The sequence below is a fragment of the Neolamprologus brichardi genome, chromosome 23, assembly GCF_056152115.1.
Source record: "Neolamprologus brichardi isolate AB-2024 chromosome 23, ASM5615211v1, whole genome shotgun sequence".
Taxonomy (NCBI): domain Eukaryota; kingdom Metazoa; phylum Chordata; class Actinopteri; order Cichliformes; family Cichlidae; genus Neolamprologus; species Neolamprologus brichardi.
Window position 1 is genome coordinate 31,434,132 of NC_142125.1, and position 17,644 is coordinate 31,451,775.

Here is a 17,644-nt window from a genome sequence, read left to right on the forward strand (position 1 = left end):
ACAGAACTTCATGCAGGAAATGAACTCATAAATCAAGCAGTAAATTGAGTGTAGGGCTGTGCTTACTCATCTCAAGAGGTCTGCTCCTCTTCCTCCACACACCCCTGCGCCTTTTTTACTGCATGACTAATGCAACACCACAACTTTTCTGCCCCTGCATGTGTGTCTCTCTCTCACACACACACTCTGATAAACTCTCATCAAAAAGTGTGGATTTTATTTTCAAGTAAACATTGTAACTCTGGCCTGGAGGCTACAGTGAGTGTGGGAGCATCTGAAATGGTGAGGGGGGAAACAGAAAAGTGGGATTAGCTGGGATTTGGGTCCACGAGCAAGCATCAGCATCTTGTCCTACAGCTGAACTCCGACACCTCATTGTGATGCCACTGGTGAGAGCTTGGTGTCTTTACCCGGGCAAAGCCTGCAAGGAGACTCTCTCCTGCTCGCCTCAGGCTATCCTGACAGTCACAGGCCCTGTCCGGAGGAATTAAAATCTCTATTTATCAGGACTCGACTGAAGCTGTCCGGGGACTGACTGGGGAAATGGCACACAGCACACAGGCAGCCTATTCCAACAGTGGGACTGAGATGGAGAGTTCAACATGCTGCGATGTGTCTGAAGATGGCTTCTTGACAGCACACTCATTACAACTTCATACTTTGTTTCACTCTTTAAGTAAACTGTGCCACTGCCAGCACCAACCTGAATATGAAGCATTCTTTAATCTTATGTCTAAAAGAAACATAGAAAGAATGACTGGCGTTTTTTCCTTGAACACAAGCAGTGCAACCTGCATGTGCAAGGACGTGCGTGTGTGCGGGTGCGACCTGCTGAGTTGTTCTTCCTTATTAATGCTCAGACTGTGTCGCCTCCTCTAGCTGCTCTCCATCACAGCAGCAGTGAGCAACATTTACTCTGACAAAGAGGGAAGGAGGGAGGAACCTCCACAGCTGCTCTACAATAGAGTCAAAGCGCCTGCGTAAGCACAGATCAGTTCTCTACTGACCTCTGCTGGCGAGACGATGCGGTAAATAGTGTGACTCCTACAGTCATCGAAATGGACTGAAAGATGTTAGAGGTTCAGTTTATTAAAGAATAAGTTTTGATAATACACTTTAAAATTCCATATAGCTAGAGCATTTTTTATTCAGCATCAAATTTTTTATTCAACATCTCTGCTCTCTCCCATAATACAGCAGGTAGAAACAATAAAAAGTACAGATTCTACCAAACATCACAATATCACAACCCAAATCCAAAAAGCTGGTCTGCTGTGTAAAAATCTAAATAAAAACAGGATTCAGTGATTTACAAACACAGTACAACACAGAAAACAGGTGTTTAAACTGAGAAAATGTAGCATTTAAAAAAAAAGAAGAGTAAGAAGGCCATACTGAATTTGATGGAAGCAACATGTCTTAAATAAAAGTTGCGACACAGACATGTTTACCACTAAAGTCTTCCCTGAAAAAACATGTTGTTTGGATAGGAGTCTATTTCAAGAATGGCTGTGTGGCAGGCAAAGACCCAAATACAGGAGTCGTGAGACAAGACTTAAACTTAGGAAGCAGCTTTAATGCCGAAGAGTCTCCTTATACCTTATATATACCTATAACCCTATAACACAAAAACACGAGTAAAGAAGGAGGCAGGAATTAACTAACCAAGGAAGGAACACAGAGCCGCAGGGAACACATTTTTGAGGATGACTCAGACAATAAATACACTGCAGACAATGAGGGTAAAATAAAACAGGTGGGAAACAGTAGAAACAAATCAGGGATAACGAGTCAGAGAAGGTCAAACTGAACATAATGCAAAAACAAAATAACACAGAGACATTTAAACTTGGCACAGACAAGACATGATTGACTGAGGAGACGTGGCACAGAAAGACCAGACAGATGATGACTGGGAACTAACAAAACTATACATAACAAATGCTATGCAAATGAAAGGTAGGTGTGTGTGTGTGTGTGTGTGTGTGGGGGGGGGGGGGGGGGGGGGGGGATTATCAAACCAATAACACAAGTCTATAAATGTTTAGAACATAAATCCCTTAAAAACAAAGACAAATCATTAACACACAAAACCAAAAGACTTTGAGTCAAAGACCCAGGGGCCGTGGTATATGTTGCTGTATAACCTGTCAGCTGTAAATACCTCACATGTGTTGGAGAAATAACAACATTAACGCATCTACGAAGTCTAGTTAAAAAAAAAAAAAAACAACGATCACGAGAAGTTCAAATCCGCTTGAACGTGTGTTTTTATTTTTGTTCCTTCTTCTTCTATGGAACTGAAAAGAAAGGACGAAATAATGTAATAAAGAAGCAAACAAAAAAGGCAAAATGAAACAACCACAAGGTGGAGTCTTTCTGCAAGCTTGGCATGCTGTTAGAGGATCGGAAAGTTTTCAAAATCTTCACATGCATCTATACATGGTGCTTTTGCGTCCCTGTAGATATGCAGGTGTCTCACAATTTCTTCTAATGTGCTCTCTTTTTGTGTTTTTAAATGTGTTTAAAGTTATTTCCTCCCGCTGAAGTGGGAAGATTCTACACCCCTATTCAGCCCCAAATTGAACAGCTGCTCCCTTCCCCCACTTCTTACTGCGAGATGCGTCAAACTCACGCCGGATAACACCGGAAATGATGTGTTTACTTCGCCAAAGTACAGGTTCGTAGTAATTCTTGGAAAGCTTTGGTATCAAAGCTCGAAATAGACTTTTCAGAGTGACAGATGTGTTTCTACTCGGATCAGTGAACTGGAGTTTCTGCAGTAAAATAGAACATGAACCTGAATTGAATATCGCTAAAAATTAAAAATGTAATTCATAAAAATAAAAGAAAATGACGGCTCAGTCAGTAAAAAAAAAAAAGCTGAGGTTAAACATATAGCATATGGCTAATGTTTGGGAACATTGTACTGCGTTTCTGTAAAATGAAATAAAAAGATTTAAATTTAGCTTAAACTTTGCTGCATTTGGCATTTTATTTTAAAGGCAAACGAGGAAGTGTCGTATTTATTACGTCTGTCTTGACCGTTGTCTTTTCGGAGCAGGCATTTAGGAATGTGGAGACCAGCAGCTACGTCACCCTCAAATCGCCTGGGATCTCCTCGAAAATAAACTTTTTTAAAGGCCACGAATTAAAATCATAATCTTCCAGGTAAGTTATTTTTCATGTGTTAGTCCAATGTCAAACTTAAGATTGAATATTCACAGTTGTTAGTGATGTGTGATAAGGTTTAATATTGACTTAAGAAAAATGTTCGTTACCCAGACAGGCAGGCATGAAGATTTCAAAGAGTTCTCTTTTTTCTAGCTAGCGGCTTGACTTTTCGAAAAAGCTGTTGTGGTCTCTCTTTTTTTCTAAACCGTAACTTGAAGTATTAAGAAGGACAAGCTCAAGCATGTCTGCTGTTGTTTGACTTGAGATCAAGCAGGGGAATAAAACAAAAGCCTGCCCGAACTTGAAATGACTGTTCAGAGACGTGATGCCGACAGATTAACGGTATTTGCTGTTAGCATGGAAAACGTTTTCCTGAACCTCCCTCGTGCTCCTCCGCAGGTACGTTAGCTCGCCTTTTATTCTGTTTCACACCGTTTAGATGGAGGTGAGTGAGGAGACTTTGTTGTACAGAATAAGCTGATATGTACTGCAGGTTACAGCGCACTGTGAACTGTGTGGACACGTTTTGTTGGTCGCCGTTTTGATAACGTTTGTCTCCAGGGACGCTCGCCGCTGTCTCCAAGGTAACGGGGCGGACGCCTAATCTTGCTTGTCGCTTTGTGCTGCTTTAGCAACGGGGGTGGAACCGGAGAGGAGTGACGGCTCTTTGATCTGTTTCTTCGAGTAAAGGCAAAACCAGTCGAAGATGGTAAGGGCGATTGGCTGTGAGAGGACAGCAGCAGCAACATAGGTAGAAGGAGGCTGAACAGGAAGTGGTGGAATCTGTGCTCTGCTGTTACCTCGCTGAAGCAGATGCTTCTTCATGTCTGTCTTTCTTTCTCTCTCCTAGTGATTGTATTTGATGCTAATGTGAAGCCATCCCTCTCTCTTCTCTTTTTTTCAGCCATTTCACGAGGGAGTCTACTACCCATACACCAGTGACACCCAGGGGACCCACTCGTCAGCCGGGATCCCCTCTCTTCTGAATTCTCCTCTCAGCCAGAACATTGTAAACGGCCACACAGCATCATCTGCACCAGGCATGACTCCGTCCAGCACCACCTCCACCTTTCTCCCTTTCAAGTTCCGCCCACGCAGAGAAAGCGTGGACTGGCGGCGGATCAATGCAGTGGATGTAGACTTAGTAGTGAGCCAGCTGGATGTGGATGCCCTTCAGGAGCACATCAGCATGGTGACCTTCTGCAGCTTGGAGGGGGAGCGATGCCAGCGGTGCCAGACCCCCGTGGACCCAGCTCTGCTGAAGCTCTTGCGCCTTGCTCAGCTCACGGTGGAGTGGCTCCTCCACTGCCAGGACTTTCTCTCCCTCAATCTGCGTGCGGCGGAGGAGAGACTGTCGGCCATCGCCAGGGAGCGTGAGCAGCTGCTGGTTCAGCAGAAGAAGCAGGAGGAGAAGGTGAAGGCGCTGACTGCAGAGCTCAAGCAGCGAAAGAAGGTTATTCGCACCCAGCAGTCGCTGCTCGCCCCACGAATCATCAGCAGCCACAAGGTACCGTTGACAGGCTAAACGCTTTTTCTTTGAGGGCTGTTGGAGCTGTTTGAATGTAATATATGTGTGGCAGCAGACATCCACCCCCACCCTCTTTTTTCCTCTCCGAAGGCCCAAGTCTGTCATTGTTCCTGGAACCTATTCACATCTTTGGCTTTGTGCATTTCACAACAGGGTTTCAAGGAAAAAAAGGAAAGCTTTTAGCATGGCCCAAGGAAATTTGCAGCTCTGAAAGCAGTTGTTATGTCCTAACCACAGTCAAGTTCTAATAATCTTTGTTTTCATGCAGGAAAAATCAGATTTAAAGCTGCTGAGCAGATGGTGTCATTTAGTGGCAATTAGTGTTTTTTATTTTATCTTAAAAGGCAAACTCCTCTGCCATCTCATCGTATGTCTGTGAATGCTGTCCGTGTAGGTTATTTATCACACAAATAAAAAAAATGCTTCCTGTCCTCTTCAGGTGAACAACTAGCTCTGACCTGGCTAGGCTGTTCCCAAGGCAACAGATATAGTGTGTCATGAGAGCATGTGGTTGCTAGGTGTGAGCTAGAAGCTCAGCTAACAGAGCTGGTTCAATTATTGATAGCCAGGCCATGTGTGTGTGTCCTTTGAGGACCTTTGCTACTTTGGTGCCATATTTCTACAACATGAATCCACACTGCTGTCTTTGAAGACTAATTTAATTTGACTCCTTATTTCCAGAGTTACTCCTAACCAGTAATTTGAATGAGCCCCTCCAAGTCACATGACTGCATTTGAGTTTTTGCTAACATATGTTTTGACAACATATCTGTAGCAATATTTAGTCCCAGGAACAATCAGAGGCAGTGTTAAATGTAGCGTGTGTGTGTGTGTGTGGTGATGTCTGCCGCAGGGAAACATGATCATCACTCATGCGATGTGTCTGTTTGGAAACATTAGCCTAAACTCAGGATGCTGCTGTTTGGAGCATGTTTATGTTGCTGGGCTCTGTCTGAAACAAACATGCTGCATTCATGAACACACAGACAGGTGGTTTGCTCCACTACATTTGTGAAATCTTAGGAATTAGTATCATTTTGTAAGATCGGTTATCACAGATTCCTCAGTTACAATTTATGCAAAATGAAACACCTCACATAAAGATGGATATTTTAAAAAAATTTAAGGGTACTGATAATACTCTTACTGATACAGTTCTTTAACTGCTACCTTATTTGTTACTATTGTAACTTCTTTAAAGAGAAAAAAAAAAACAAAGTGTCCGCTAGTGTCTGCTTGGGTCCCATTGGACATTCCACCTGTCTGTTTTTTTTTGTTTGTTTTTTGGCTGAGCAGATTAGTCCGCGGATAATTGACATTACAATACACCAACTATATATGCACCTTGACTACAAAGCTGTCAGGCCTCCAGCTGTTGGTGCCTGTAAGCGTGTGTTATGCAGTCTTAATACACTGCAGCATACAAGGCAATGTCCACCACAGTGTGGTAAAATAATAGTAGCATTGGTGTGTTTATGATGAGATATTAAAGATTTTTATTATAAATTTTGAGTTATTACGTAGTGATTTATTTCTGCAGCCAATATAATTAATGCATTTTTGTGTTCTTTCTTGCTTTTAGTGCCTGCATTGTGAGAAATCGTTCCTCAATGCCTCCTTTCTGCAGAATCACATGCAGCGGAGGCACCCTGATGAGTACGAGAGCAGTAAGTGAAGTTAGGATTGATCTGAAGAACGACATGGAGAAAAATTATGAAGCATGTTGATAACATGCTTACATGCAGTTACAGTGGCCTGCAAAAGTATTCGGCCCCCTTGGACTTTTCCACATTTTGTCACTTCATACATGATTCCAAACATTTTTTCAAATAAATAACTGCAAAGTGGGGTGTGCGTAATTATTCAGCCCCCTGAGTCAATACTTTGTAGAACCACCTTTTGCTGCAATGACAGCTGCCAGTCTTTTAGGGTCTGTCTCTACCAACTTTGCACATCTACAGACTGAAATCTTTGCCCATTCTTCTTTGCAAAACAGCTCCAGCTCAGTCAGATTAGATGGGCAGCGTTTGTGGACAGCAGTTTTCAGATCTTGCCACAGATTCTCGATTGGATTTAGATCTGGACTTTGACTGGGCCATTCTAACACATGGATATGTTTTGTTTTAAACCATCCCATTGTTGCCCTGGCTTTATGTTTAGGGTCGTCGTCCTGCTGGAAGGTAAACCTCCGCCCCAGTCTCAAGTCTTTTGCAGACTCCAAGAGGCTTTCTTCCAAGATTGCCCTGTATTTGGCTCCATCCATCTTCCCATCAACTCTGACCAGCTTCCCTGTCCCTGCTGAAGAGAAGCACCCCAGAGCACGATGCTGCCACCACCATATTTGACAGTGGGGATGGTGTGTTCAGAGTGATGTGCAGTGTTAGTTTTCCGCCACACATAGCGTTTTGCATTTTGGCCAAAAAGTTCCATTTTGGTCTCATCTGACCAGAGCAGCTTCTTCACATGTTTGCTGTGTCCCCACATGGCTTGTGGCAAACTGCAAACGGGACTTCTTATGGTTTTCTGTTAACAATGGCTTTCTTCTTGCCGCTCTTCCATAAAGGCCAACTTTGTGCAGTGCACGACTAATAGTTGTCCTATGGACAGATTCCCCCACCTGAGCTGTAGATCTCTGCAGCTCGTCCAGAGTCACCATGGGCCTCTTGGCTGCATTTCTGATCAGCGCTCTCCTTGTTCGGCCTGTGAGTTTAGGTGGACGGCCTTGTCTTGGTAGGTTTACAGTTGTGCCATACTCCTTCCATTTCTGAATGATCGCTTGAACAGTGCTCCGTGGGATGTTCAAGGCCTGGGAAATCTTTTTGTAGCCTAAGCCTGCTTTAAATTTCTCAATAACTTTATCCCTGACCTGTCTGGTGTGTTCTTTGGACTTCATGGTGTTGTTGCTCCCAATATTCTCTTAGACAACCTCTGAGGCCGTCACAGAGCAGCTGTATTTGTACTGACATTAGATTACACACAGGTGCACTCTGTTTAGTCATTAGCACTCATCAGGCAACGTCTATGGACAACTGACTGCACTCAGACCAAAGGGGGCTGAATAATTACGCACACCCCATTTTGCAGTTATTTGTAAAAAATGTTTGGAATCATGTATGATTTTCACTTCTCACGTGTACACCACTTTGTGTTGGTCTTTCACGTGGAATTCCAATAAAAATGATTCATGTTTGTGGAAGTAATGTGACAAAATGTGGGAAAGTTCAAGGGGGCCGAATACTTTTGCAAGCCACTGTATGTCACTGTCACTTGTCTTTTCAGAGCTGAACTCCCACAGTGAGCAGAAATCTGAGATTAATAGTCTCAAATTGGAGATCAGCAGTCTGAAGGAACAGATTGTTCAGCAACAGCAGGTGTTAGAAGCCAAAATAGCTCAGGTAGGATCACAAAGCAACATCTGAACTTTAATCAGAAAACGTTAATCAAATAAAACTGAAAGCTGTGATTTGTAAATTATCTTTGGCCTGGGTTACAATAAAACAATAAAAATAATACAATGTTTACTATTTGGAAAACTCTTAATAAAAAGAAGAAAAAGGTTCTTTTTTACAGGTGTAAGATGTGCAATGTTGTTATCCCAAAAGGGTTCTCAGCTTTGTGAGATGCTCATGGAAAAAAGTGTCTTGAAGTCTTTACATGATGTTTTAAGATCTCAGTGTACTTTTTAGCATCAATGGTGCCTTGGCTAAAGTGAAGGTAACCCTTTTCTGGGGCACTGACACAATCTTACAGCATGATGGAGCTTGACTTCAATTCAATTCAATTTTATTTATATAGCGCCAAATCACAACAACAGTCGCCTCAAGGTGCTTTAGATTGTACACTATATCCTATAATAATAGACTTTTGGATTAGCTTGTAGCACTGTGGCCCTCCTGTGGTCCAGAAAAGCACATGACATCATTTTCTTCCTAATCAACAAAAACAACTGAAATGATGACACTACTGATCCCAATACCCCTGTTACACTGTGTTACTGCATTGCCAGAAAATAAATTCAAGTCAGAATCACTTTAGAAATAGCTCTTTTTTTTAAACGGCAATTTTCCATACTGTCTAGATTTCTAGCTTATCCACTGATCTCACTTTGTAACACTGTCATCACAAAATGCTGCTATTTTATTGTAAGATATGGATCACAGTGCAAAAGCTTTTTTTGAGAGCTTTGTGGTCACTAATGAAGCTCATGTTAACGGTTGTGATTCTAGGAAAAAGAACAACAATCGATGCACAAAGACCTGTTGAGAGAATTGGACCGTTTTAAGGCCGAGGAGATGGCGCGCATGGACAGAAAGATAGAAGACAGCAGGGACGGCATGCGCAGAGAGATGGAATTTCTTTACAACCGAAATATTCAGGCTCTCAATGTATGAAATCAGTATTTATTTGTATACCACTGATTTGATCTTCAGGGTGTCTTAATCATTCCTATAATGTTTCTTATCTGTTTCCATTCATAGGAAGTAAATCAGAATCAGACAGCCAAGCCTGAAAGGTCAATCAGCCCTGTGCACTCACAGCCAGAGAGAGATGTGGACATGTACAAAGAGACGCCGATCCAAGCCATCCAAAAGATGGAACACCAGCTGAAGAAACAGGTCAGTGTTGAGATTGTTGCAAAACCCAAAGCGATTTTATTTTTAATGCCACTTAAATTGCTAAAAATGACTCTTATAGGATAAGAAGTGGGAATCCAGACTGCAAGAAATGAAGGTTCAACACGAGTCTGAAAAGAATCAGGTATGCTTTAATGTTCATCCTGATTGAAGCATATGCAGTATTAAACAAGCTTCTTTTGAAATGAACCAGCCGGAAAATTCATCCTCTTCCCGTTGTCTTCCAGCTGCTGAATGAGCTGAGCAAAATGCAGTCGTCTTTATCGGAGTACCAGGAGCAAAGCCAGAGGCAGCAGCAGGAGATGAGGAAGAGGCTGCAGGAAAAGGAGCAAACCATCAAGGCTCAGAGGGAGCAGGTTAGCTCACACAATCACAGTGGCACAGTAATCACCTCACTGCACAATTATATTGAGAGAGGAAGTAAGGCGAGGGTCCGGTGCTTGTTAAGGATATCCTGTATTTGCTACATGGGCTTGTATCGACATGAGATAGTGTACATTTGGCTGGAAGCTACTTGTGCTTTTCCTGGAGTAGTTCATTTTTTAGATTATAAACCAGGAAAACCTTGAAGATACTGGATCATGTGATCTAGTAAGTGACATTTGTTTTCTCCCCCAGATAAAGACCATTTCCTCAAATCCACCTATAAAAGTAGCTGAAGTACCAGGTATGGATTCCTTTTAATAATACCACAGTCACAGCTGTAGGTGGCATTCTCCTGTAGCTTGTGTGTGCTTGCATTAGCAATGTGCAACCACTCCACTGCCTTTCTACATCACATCTGTTTTTGCTGGAACAGCCACCTGTGTTTGAAGCATAGAATTGTCTATTCAGTAATAGATGCCTGTATTTAGAGTGATGCTGGGGTTCAAAGCTGTGCGCGTGCGTAATCGCGCACGGCTGGCACGGTCTCTGTGCACAGAAAATCTGCATTGCGCACAAAAAACAAAACAAAAATCTGACCTGAATTGAAATTAAAATAAATACGTTAACAATTCATTCTGTTTTGCAGTGTGAGTCAGTCAGTGACTGGCTGCTCCAGCCAATAATGCGATTCACATTCGTATATACGCAGCTAATCAGCGTTGTTGACAGGCTATGACAGCGTCCTTATGTGCCGACACCGGTGTTTTAGCTAGCAAAGCGGCGTGGCTGATGTGGAGTGAAGCCACGTTAATGACAACGTGTACAACCATTGGAGATGTGAGCAGGACAGATGGAACAATTGACGGAAAAAGTGTGGACTCTATACCAGTTTTTAAATTGTGTTGATAGGCCACGTAACGAGTTATGCTAAAAAATATGCAATGTTTGTTTTTTTTTCCTGAATACTATCATTGTTTATATATACTGGGCGATTGTGGCTCAAGAGTTGGGAGTTCGCCTTGTAATCGGAAGGTTGCCGGTTTGAGCCCCGGCTTGGACAGTCTCGGTCGTTGTGTCCTTTGGCAAGACACTTCACCCGTTGCCTACTGGTGGTGGTCAGAGGGCCCGGTGGCGCCAGTGTCCGGCAGCCTCGCCTCTGTCAGTGCGCCCCAGGGTGGCTGTGGCTACAATGTAGCTGCCATCACCAGTGTGTGAATGTGTGTGCGAATGGGTGGATGACTGAATATGTAAAGCGCTTTGGGGTCCTTAGGGACTAGTAAGGCGCTATATAAATACAGGCCATTTACCATACTGCAGGAAGAAACGGTAAAAACTGTATTTTATAAGGAAAACGCTCTCCGCCTGTGAGCAAAACCAAAACCAAAAAAAACCCCACCCTTTCCTATTGGTGGAAAAATGTACCATGTCGACCAATCAAAAAATGATATGGCAACATGGCATTTAGTTGTTTAGGAAGGGGGAAGTTTTAGGAGTGACGGCAGTGTTTTGAGATGTGACAAAATGTGGGAAAGTTCAAGGGGGCCGAATACTTTTGCAAGCCACTGTATACTGTAATTTGCAGACAAAGAGTTACAGACGCTCTCCCAGACCACAGACTCATAATACAAGTCAGAGCTTTATAAAAAAAAAAGAAAGAAAGTTGTGTTTTCAAAATTGGAGTTCGAGTTATTTTTACTTCCAATAGTGTTAACATACTACACAGGTCATGAACAAGATTTTTTTTTTAAATTTTCATTCTGAGTGGACTAAAGCACTTAATTAAAAGTAGTCTAACATAGATGTAAATGCTGTAATTTGATTATTTTAATAAACCATGTAACTTAGATGGATTCGATGCTGGCGTGACCACAGTGCACACGTCTGCTGTTGCTCACAGTGGTCCAAGGGACCGCTCAGGGAGTTTGTGTGTTTTCTCAGACACATGAAAAATTAGGGAACATTGGTGCTAGGCCTTTATATAGGTTTACAGTAAGTCACCTTTTGGTCAGCAGTATGTAGATTATAAATCATTTTACTGGCATCACAAAAAAATTAAGTAAATAAACCAGCAATAAATTAAACTATACGCCCAAAATAATAAATAATCAACTCTTATGCTGTGTTAGAAAAAACAGACAAAGGGCTATAAGGAGTCATTGTGTCCTAATATGCCAACTGTGCTGCTCTTACAGAAATGATGACACTTTTCTGTTGTTTGTTTGCATTCATTTTCTGTCAGACAATTTCAATTTGGACTTATTCTTCCAGACATTGTGGCACAAGTTAATCTGTCTGTGGTAAAAACGCATCAGCCTTGAATAACACTCGATCATCACTTCATCTTGTCAGTTGTACAGAGGACCTGTCCAGCAACAGAACCACCATGAGCAGAAATGAAGCAGCCTAATTTTTAAAATCAAACTTTCATATATATTTCTCTGAAACACCAAAAGCTAAAGTAGTTATTTATGCATCTCGTCTGCATGATGGTATCTGGAAAAGTTTGTATCGCATATGAAATTACATTGATATAGTGGAAGCAGTGGTATAACTCTGAGCATATAGTCTATATATAGTTTATACTGTAATGCTATAACAAGGAAATACCATTTCTGATCTTAATGCCACACTTTTCATCTTTGTTTCTGTTTTTCAGTCACTGTCAGTCCTCCGGCTTGGGAGCCTAAACAAAGAAGAGTTGTAGTCGGTAAGTTAATAGAAGCGGGCCATCAGAAGCAACATTTGTCACTCCCAGTGAGGCTGTGCATGTGCTTTTGTGCACAAAAGATTTAGCGTTTTGTGTTGTTTTTCTACTGCTCATACTCAGTATTCATTTTATCTGACCTTCTGACTTACCTGGACCTGCTGTCCAATTAGAGGAGCCAGTCTCTGTTCTTAAGCTGGATCCTATTCAGGAGGTGTCAGAAGAGGAGAAAGGTAAAATACACTAAAGACATTAAAACCAGCAGATCCAGCTGATTGCATGCTGCTGCTGCATGGATAAATCAGTCTCCTCTGAGTGACCATTTAACAATGAGTGCATTCAGACTGAGATCATCTTATTCTGTACTGACACAAAGGACGTTAAGATGACCTTAGTACACTAAAGCATTTTGGAAAGCCACCTCTTGGCCTGTGTATATTCTGTGATGCTGTCATCATCATGTCCATTCATCATCTTGTTGCCTTGTTGTTGACAAATAAACTTAGAGACATTCTCTTCCTCTGCAGTCACATCTACCCAACTCCACCTGTGGTTTGGAGCTTCCTGTGAAAACTGCCAAATGCATGCAATTCATTGTATTCTCCTATTTCCCCTTTGCTGTCTGTAATTGGACCATGAATGTCCTGAACAGCTCGACTGACTCACTGAGATGTCCTTTACAGACTCGAGCAGCCAGTCAGACAGAAAGGTGGTGGAGAAGAAGCCTGAGCCGGCTCCAGAGAAGAAGCCAAGGGTGAACACGAGCGCTTTGAAAAGGAACTCCAACATAAAGAGAGAGATACAAGCAGAGCTTGAACAGGCTCTGATCAAGAAGCTGGAGAACTTGGGGGTCAAGCCTGTATGTTGCATATTCCTAATCAGCAATACAAGGAAGAATATGTACCATTATGCTAATCTGTAATGCTAATGTTATTCCCTCTACCTCTTCTAAAAGGATCAGAGCGGTCTAAAGAACAAGGAGCTCACTGCGATTCTGTCCAAGCTGGATTCAAAGCGGGAGAGTGTTGCAAAGTCGATGTCTGGCTACTGGAACCACCGGGAAGAGATAAAGAGCATTGTGGAGCAGAAGCTGGGTGCTCAAAGCACCAGCAATCCTGCTGCATACTCTCAGCCTAGATCCAGACACCCTGTTCAAGGTGCTTTCCAGTTCTTAATCATCCAAAAGCCTCTTAGTGCATGAGATCATCTTCTTAACCAACAAGAAATAATACACTGTGCTTTTGTCAGTTATATTGCTGTTTGAGCTACTGTTAGATTTGCTGCTCCTTTTACAATCAGAATTTTTCATTGCATGTGGGTAAAGTTGAATTTTATTTTATTTGACACTGACTGCATGTGCTTTCCACAAGGTAGGTGTAATCTGTTATAGCTTGTTTGCTGCCACATAAGCTGATTTAAGTTCTGACACACTGTCAGTGACTGAGCTGCTAATTGTGTTTACTTGACTCGTTTTTCTCTTCATTCAGTGTTGCAGATCCGCCCTCGCTCCAGCAGCCTGCCCTCCAGAGCCAGCCAGGGGGCGTCTGCTTCTGCAATCAGACAGCCTAAGACCCCTCAGCCAGCACCAAGGACCAAGGCCACCGCCCAACTCAAGACCTCTACGCCCAACTCCAAGACAGCCTTAAAGAGCTTTGCTACCAAGTATGACAAAAAGTTTATTTATCAGTCTTTGTAAAAGAATAGTTTGTCCATAAATGTCCACTTAGTATTTACATGGTTTAATCATAGCTGTGATAAATGTTCTAAAGTCATCTTTGATGAGCCATTGAAAAAAAAACTCACGCAGGTTTGAACCATTTAAATATAGCACGCTGTTACTTATATTACTGTTCTGTTCATCATCACTTCAGTGGAGCACAGTTAAGGTTTAAAACTTTTGCCATTTACTGAAAAAAATCAAAGTGATATATATTTAAGTACGTCTCAGTGCTTGGTTGTGAACATGGTTATAGGCATAAATGAACCCCTGGTAAAGCAAGGCTGCAGGGAATTTTATATTTTTAATATTTGTTTAGAATACGACTATATGTAGTGAGCTTTGCTGAGTTCTGCTTCTCTTTTCTGTTTGCATTCGCACCTCCAGTAGGAATGTTAATGTGATAAAATAGCAGATGGTTACCATAGCAGCAAGACATCCGCAACAAAAAGGTAGAGGTCGCCATAATCAGAGTTGTGTGTTTGTGTGTGTCATGGTTTTCATGGTAACAGTGTGCTGTGAAGCCCCAGTGCCTGCAGCCAGGTAATGGGTAGGTTGGACTTTAGCATAGAGTGCTATCCGTTCGCTGTAAGGCTAGTATGCTATGCTAGCACACATGAAGCAGCTGGGCTGGGTCACTACAGGCTGTGACACACAGGTGCTGAGGTCTTTTGTAACCTTACTTCAGTATTTTCTGTCTCCTTTTCCTCTCTGTGTAAAATCATAATAATAGTTTAGTATCACGAGCAACACTTTGGAAAATACAAATGTTCTATTTCAGTTCCATTTGGTTGTTTCTGGAAATTCCCACTCTTTTCTTTTTTTTTTTTTCTTGATTTTTTTTTTTTTTTGTAATAACATTTTTGAAACGATTGGGCACAAAACAGGTGTTGTACTGTCAGGATGTGGCAGGTAAACCTGTATCAGACTCAGTGCTGGATACACATGCAAACAGTGAAAGAGTGAAGGATGTTCACTTTTGTCGGATGGGGTGGGGCTTGTATATCACAGCTGATGTGGTCTGATCATCCAACACCCCCAGCAAGGAACACATCTCTGACCGGGGTATTTTTTGTAAAGAAAGTGCTTCCAAGTGCAGTGTGACACATCAACAATTTTGTAATCATTTTCCAGGAAATTGCAAAGTCTGAAATACCGTTAAGAACACTGTATCATTGTCAGCCTCATGCTGACTTGTCATAGACTGATTAAGTTGTATCATTTTGAACATCAACTAGGAACTACGGCTTTTTTCAGGGGTCTCAAACTTGCGGCCCATATTAAGACATTAATAAATATAAAGCAGTTTGGCCCTTTAAGTACACTTTTATTTTGTTAAATACAAACAAAATGGTAGCTGAAGTGCTGCCACGTGTCCGGCCAGAAAGAGAGTTGTGTTTATTTTAGTTCAGTGAAAGGCTTCAGTTAGTTAAGAGTGAGAGAAATAAATTGCGATCACGCTTGCAGTTTTGACCTGTTATACAATGTTTGAAACAAAACACTACATTTTTGGAAATATTTGTGGGTGTTTTCTTGCTTGATGGGTTTTTTTTTTTTGGGGGGGGGGGGGGGGGGGGGTTGTACTACTTGAACAGTGACAGTGCCAGCATTGGCCCACAGCTCATTTAAGTTTGAGACTCCTGTTCTTACACTGAATGCAACACTGTTCTGATCACTGTCAACTTAGTTGTGTGCAGCAAAAACTGTTATTTGTGTCATTCTTAAGGACTCCTCCCTTCAGTTCAGAGGAGGAATCTGAGGATGATGTCACAGAAGAGGATGAGGAACAGCCCCTAAAACACCAGCAGGGGAAATCACCACCACCCAGATTTAACCAAGCAACCCAAATCCAAACTAGAGCTGACAAAGCCAGTCCTGTCCAGGACAGGCAGGCTGTTGTCAGGCAGTCGCCTATCTCCAGCATCCAGTACTCCAAAGTGGGTGGTGTAACCAAGACTGCGGTCACAAAACTAAATAGCGATGAAGAGGAAGATGATTGGTCAGAAGTCAGCGAGCAGCAGGAGACTGACCTCCAGAATTACAAAGACCAGAACGGCAATGTGGGGAAGAAAAATAACGGGAAAGGTTAGTTAGGTTTGATGTTTTGAAGGATCTGTGTAAAATGACATTATACAGCATACATGTTCACCCTTAGGCCCCCTCCTCCATTTAGAGATGCTCTTTCCATTTTCATGTTGCAATGCTGTGGTTATAGCCATTCCTCAGCTCCCTGTGAATGGTACTATCTGGATTTTGATCAGTGGTTGTTGATCAAAGACCATTCACAGAATGTGGTTCATGCTATCATAGTTTAGCTGTTATGTAAGATTCCAAGGTATTGTTCCAATGCCTTAAAGTGTAAATTGTGTGTTATGTCTTTTTTACAGAAAACAAAATCAGTGACCTGGCGAGAAAAATGGAGAAGCAGTTTGCTGAGAGAGCAGTCAAGAAACCACCAGGTGGCGTTAGTGTCTTACCAGAGAGGGCGGATGAGGTTCAGGAACTCAGTGTAAGATGATGTGATCTCAGTGGATTGCTTTGATTTGATACTGCATAAATAAAAATGTAAGCTGTCATCGCAAAATTAAAAATGATCCATAATGCTGAAACCATAATGTACTTGCTGGCAGTACACAGATCTAGAGGAGAGCAGCGAGTGGATGGTCTCCTCCTTAGAGGACCGACGGGATGTGTCAGAACCAGCCCAGGATTCAGGACCAATGAGGAAAAGCCTGGAATCACGAAGCACCAGTGTCTGGGGAACCTCCACAGAGAAGGGTCCTAAATCAGGTCAGTGCCACTTTAATGCAGATGAACGTTTTACTGCCTCTCGTGGTCTTCATAGGAGGACATGTTGACATTTGGAGTATGAAGCTTCTGTCTCATGCTGTCTGTGTGTTGTCGTGTGGCTCTCAGGTCTAACTGAAGCTGGAACAGGAAGCACGCTAAAGAGCAGCCTGTGCTCCCTGAGTGACATCAGTGACTCTGAGGACATCAGCTGATCACACAAAGAAACCTCAGCCACCTCCTCTGACAACTACAATCAATCATAAAAAGCCATATTATAGAAGCTGTAAATAGAGGAAAGCAATATTTCACAAAGGTAGCTAGGATTCAGAGGTTGGCATAGAAAAGGTGGCCATCTAATCAATACCATAGACCTCGAAACTCTCTTCTTGCCTTAGTCTTTTTTACTGTTTATCTTTTAATAGATTGTCTTCTGTTTTTCTTATTTCTTTTTTTACTTATATACAATCCAAACTTTAAATGAGATACTGATTTTGGTACTGTATGTAGAGTGTGTATGATTTTGTATATCCCATTTTATAATGTATGTGACTTTGTAAATAAAATATTTATACAAGCAGTCATAGATTTTTCTTATGAAATGATTTCAAGCAAGTAGTTTTTTGCATGCTTCCAAGTTTTGCTTTAATGGAAGTATTCTTAATGTCAATAAACACAAAGAAATATGTCCAATGAACGAAATAAAACAATTTGCTGTACAATAGGAAGTCTTA

At 41.9% G+C, this 17,644-nt stretch overlaps 1 protein-coding gene across 4 annotated transcripts; it reads left to right on the plus strand.

Annotated features, from left to right (window-relative positions):
• Positions 1 to 3,027: 3,027 nt before the first annotated feature.
• Positions 3,028 to 17,487, plus strand: dzip1 (DAZ interacting zinc finger protein 1). Of its 4 annotated transcripts, none has more exons than XM_087835957.1 (19): positions 3,028 to 3,171; positions 3,736 to 3,883; positions 4,079 to 4,681; positions 6,285 to 6,369; positions 7,982 to 8,097; positions 8,929 to 9,087; positions 9,181 to 9,318; positions 9,398 to 9,460; positions 9,564 to 9,692; positions 9,955 to 10,003; positions 12,359 to 12,409; positions 12,580 to 12,639; positions 13,090 to 13,265; positions 13,362 to 13,563; positions 13,894 to 14,068; positions 15,850 to 16,208; positions 16,511 to 16,632; positions 16,754 to 16,913; positions 17,040 to 17,487. In XM_087835957.1, exons 2-19 carry the CDS (start codon positions 3,881 to 3,883, stop codon positions 17,123 to 17,125), a joined length of 2,736 nt encoding a protein of 911 aa, XP_087692083.1. In that variant the 5' UTR covers positions 3,028 to 3,171; positions 3,736 to 3,880; the 3' UTR covers positions 17,126 to 17,487. The 4 variants fall into 4 exon arrangements, with proteins under 4 accessions (XP_087692083.1, XP_087692082.1, XP_087692084.1 ...); XM_087835956.1 differs by having other exon boundaries at positions 3,029 to 3,171; positions 3,807 to 3,883; XM_087835958.1 differs by lacking the exon at positions 12,580 to 12,639 and having other exon boundaries at positions 3,029 to 3,171; positions 3,807 to 3,883.
• The last annotated feature ends 157 nt before the right edge of the window (positions 17,488 to 17,644 follow it).

What these genes read in the sequence shown, in the direction of transcription:
- dzip1 (XM_087835957.1), top strand. An exon ending in GAATCATCAGCAGCCACAAG is followed by an intron (nt 4,682 to 6,284) that starts GTACCGTTGACA and finishes TCTTGCTTTTAG; the next exon opens with TGCCTGCATTGTGAGAAATC. An exon ending in CCCTGATGAGTACGAGAGCA is followed by an intron (nt 6,370 to 7,981) that starts GTAAGTGAAGTT and finishes TTGTCTTTTCAG; the next exon opens with AGCTGAACTCCCACAGTGAG.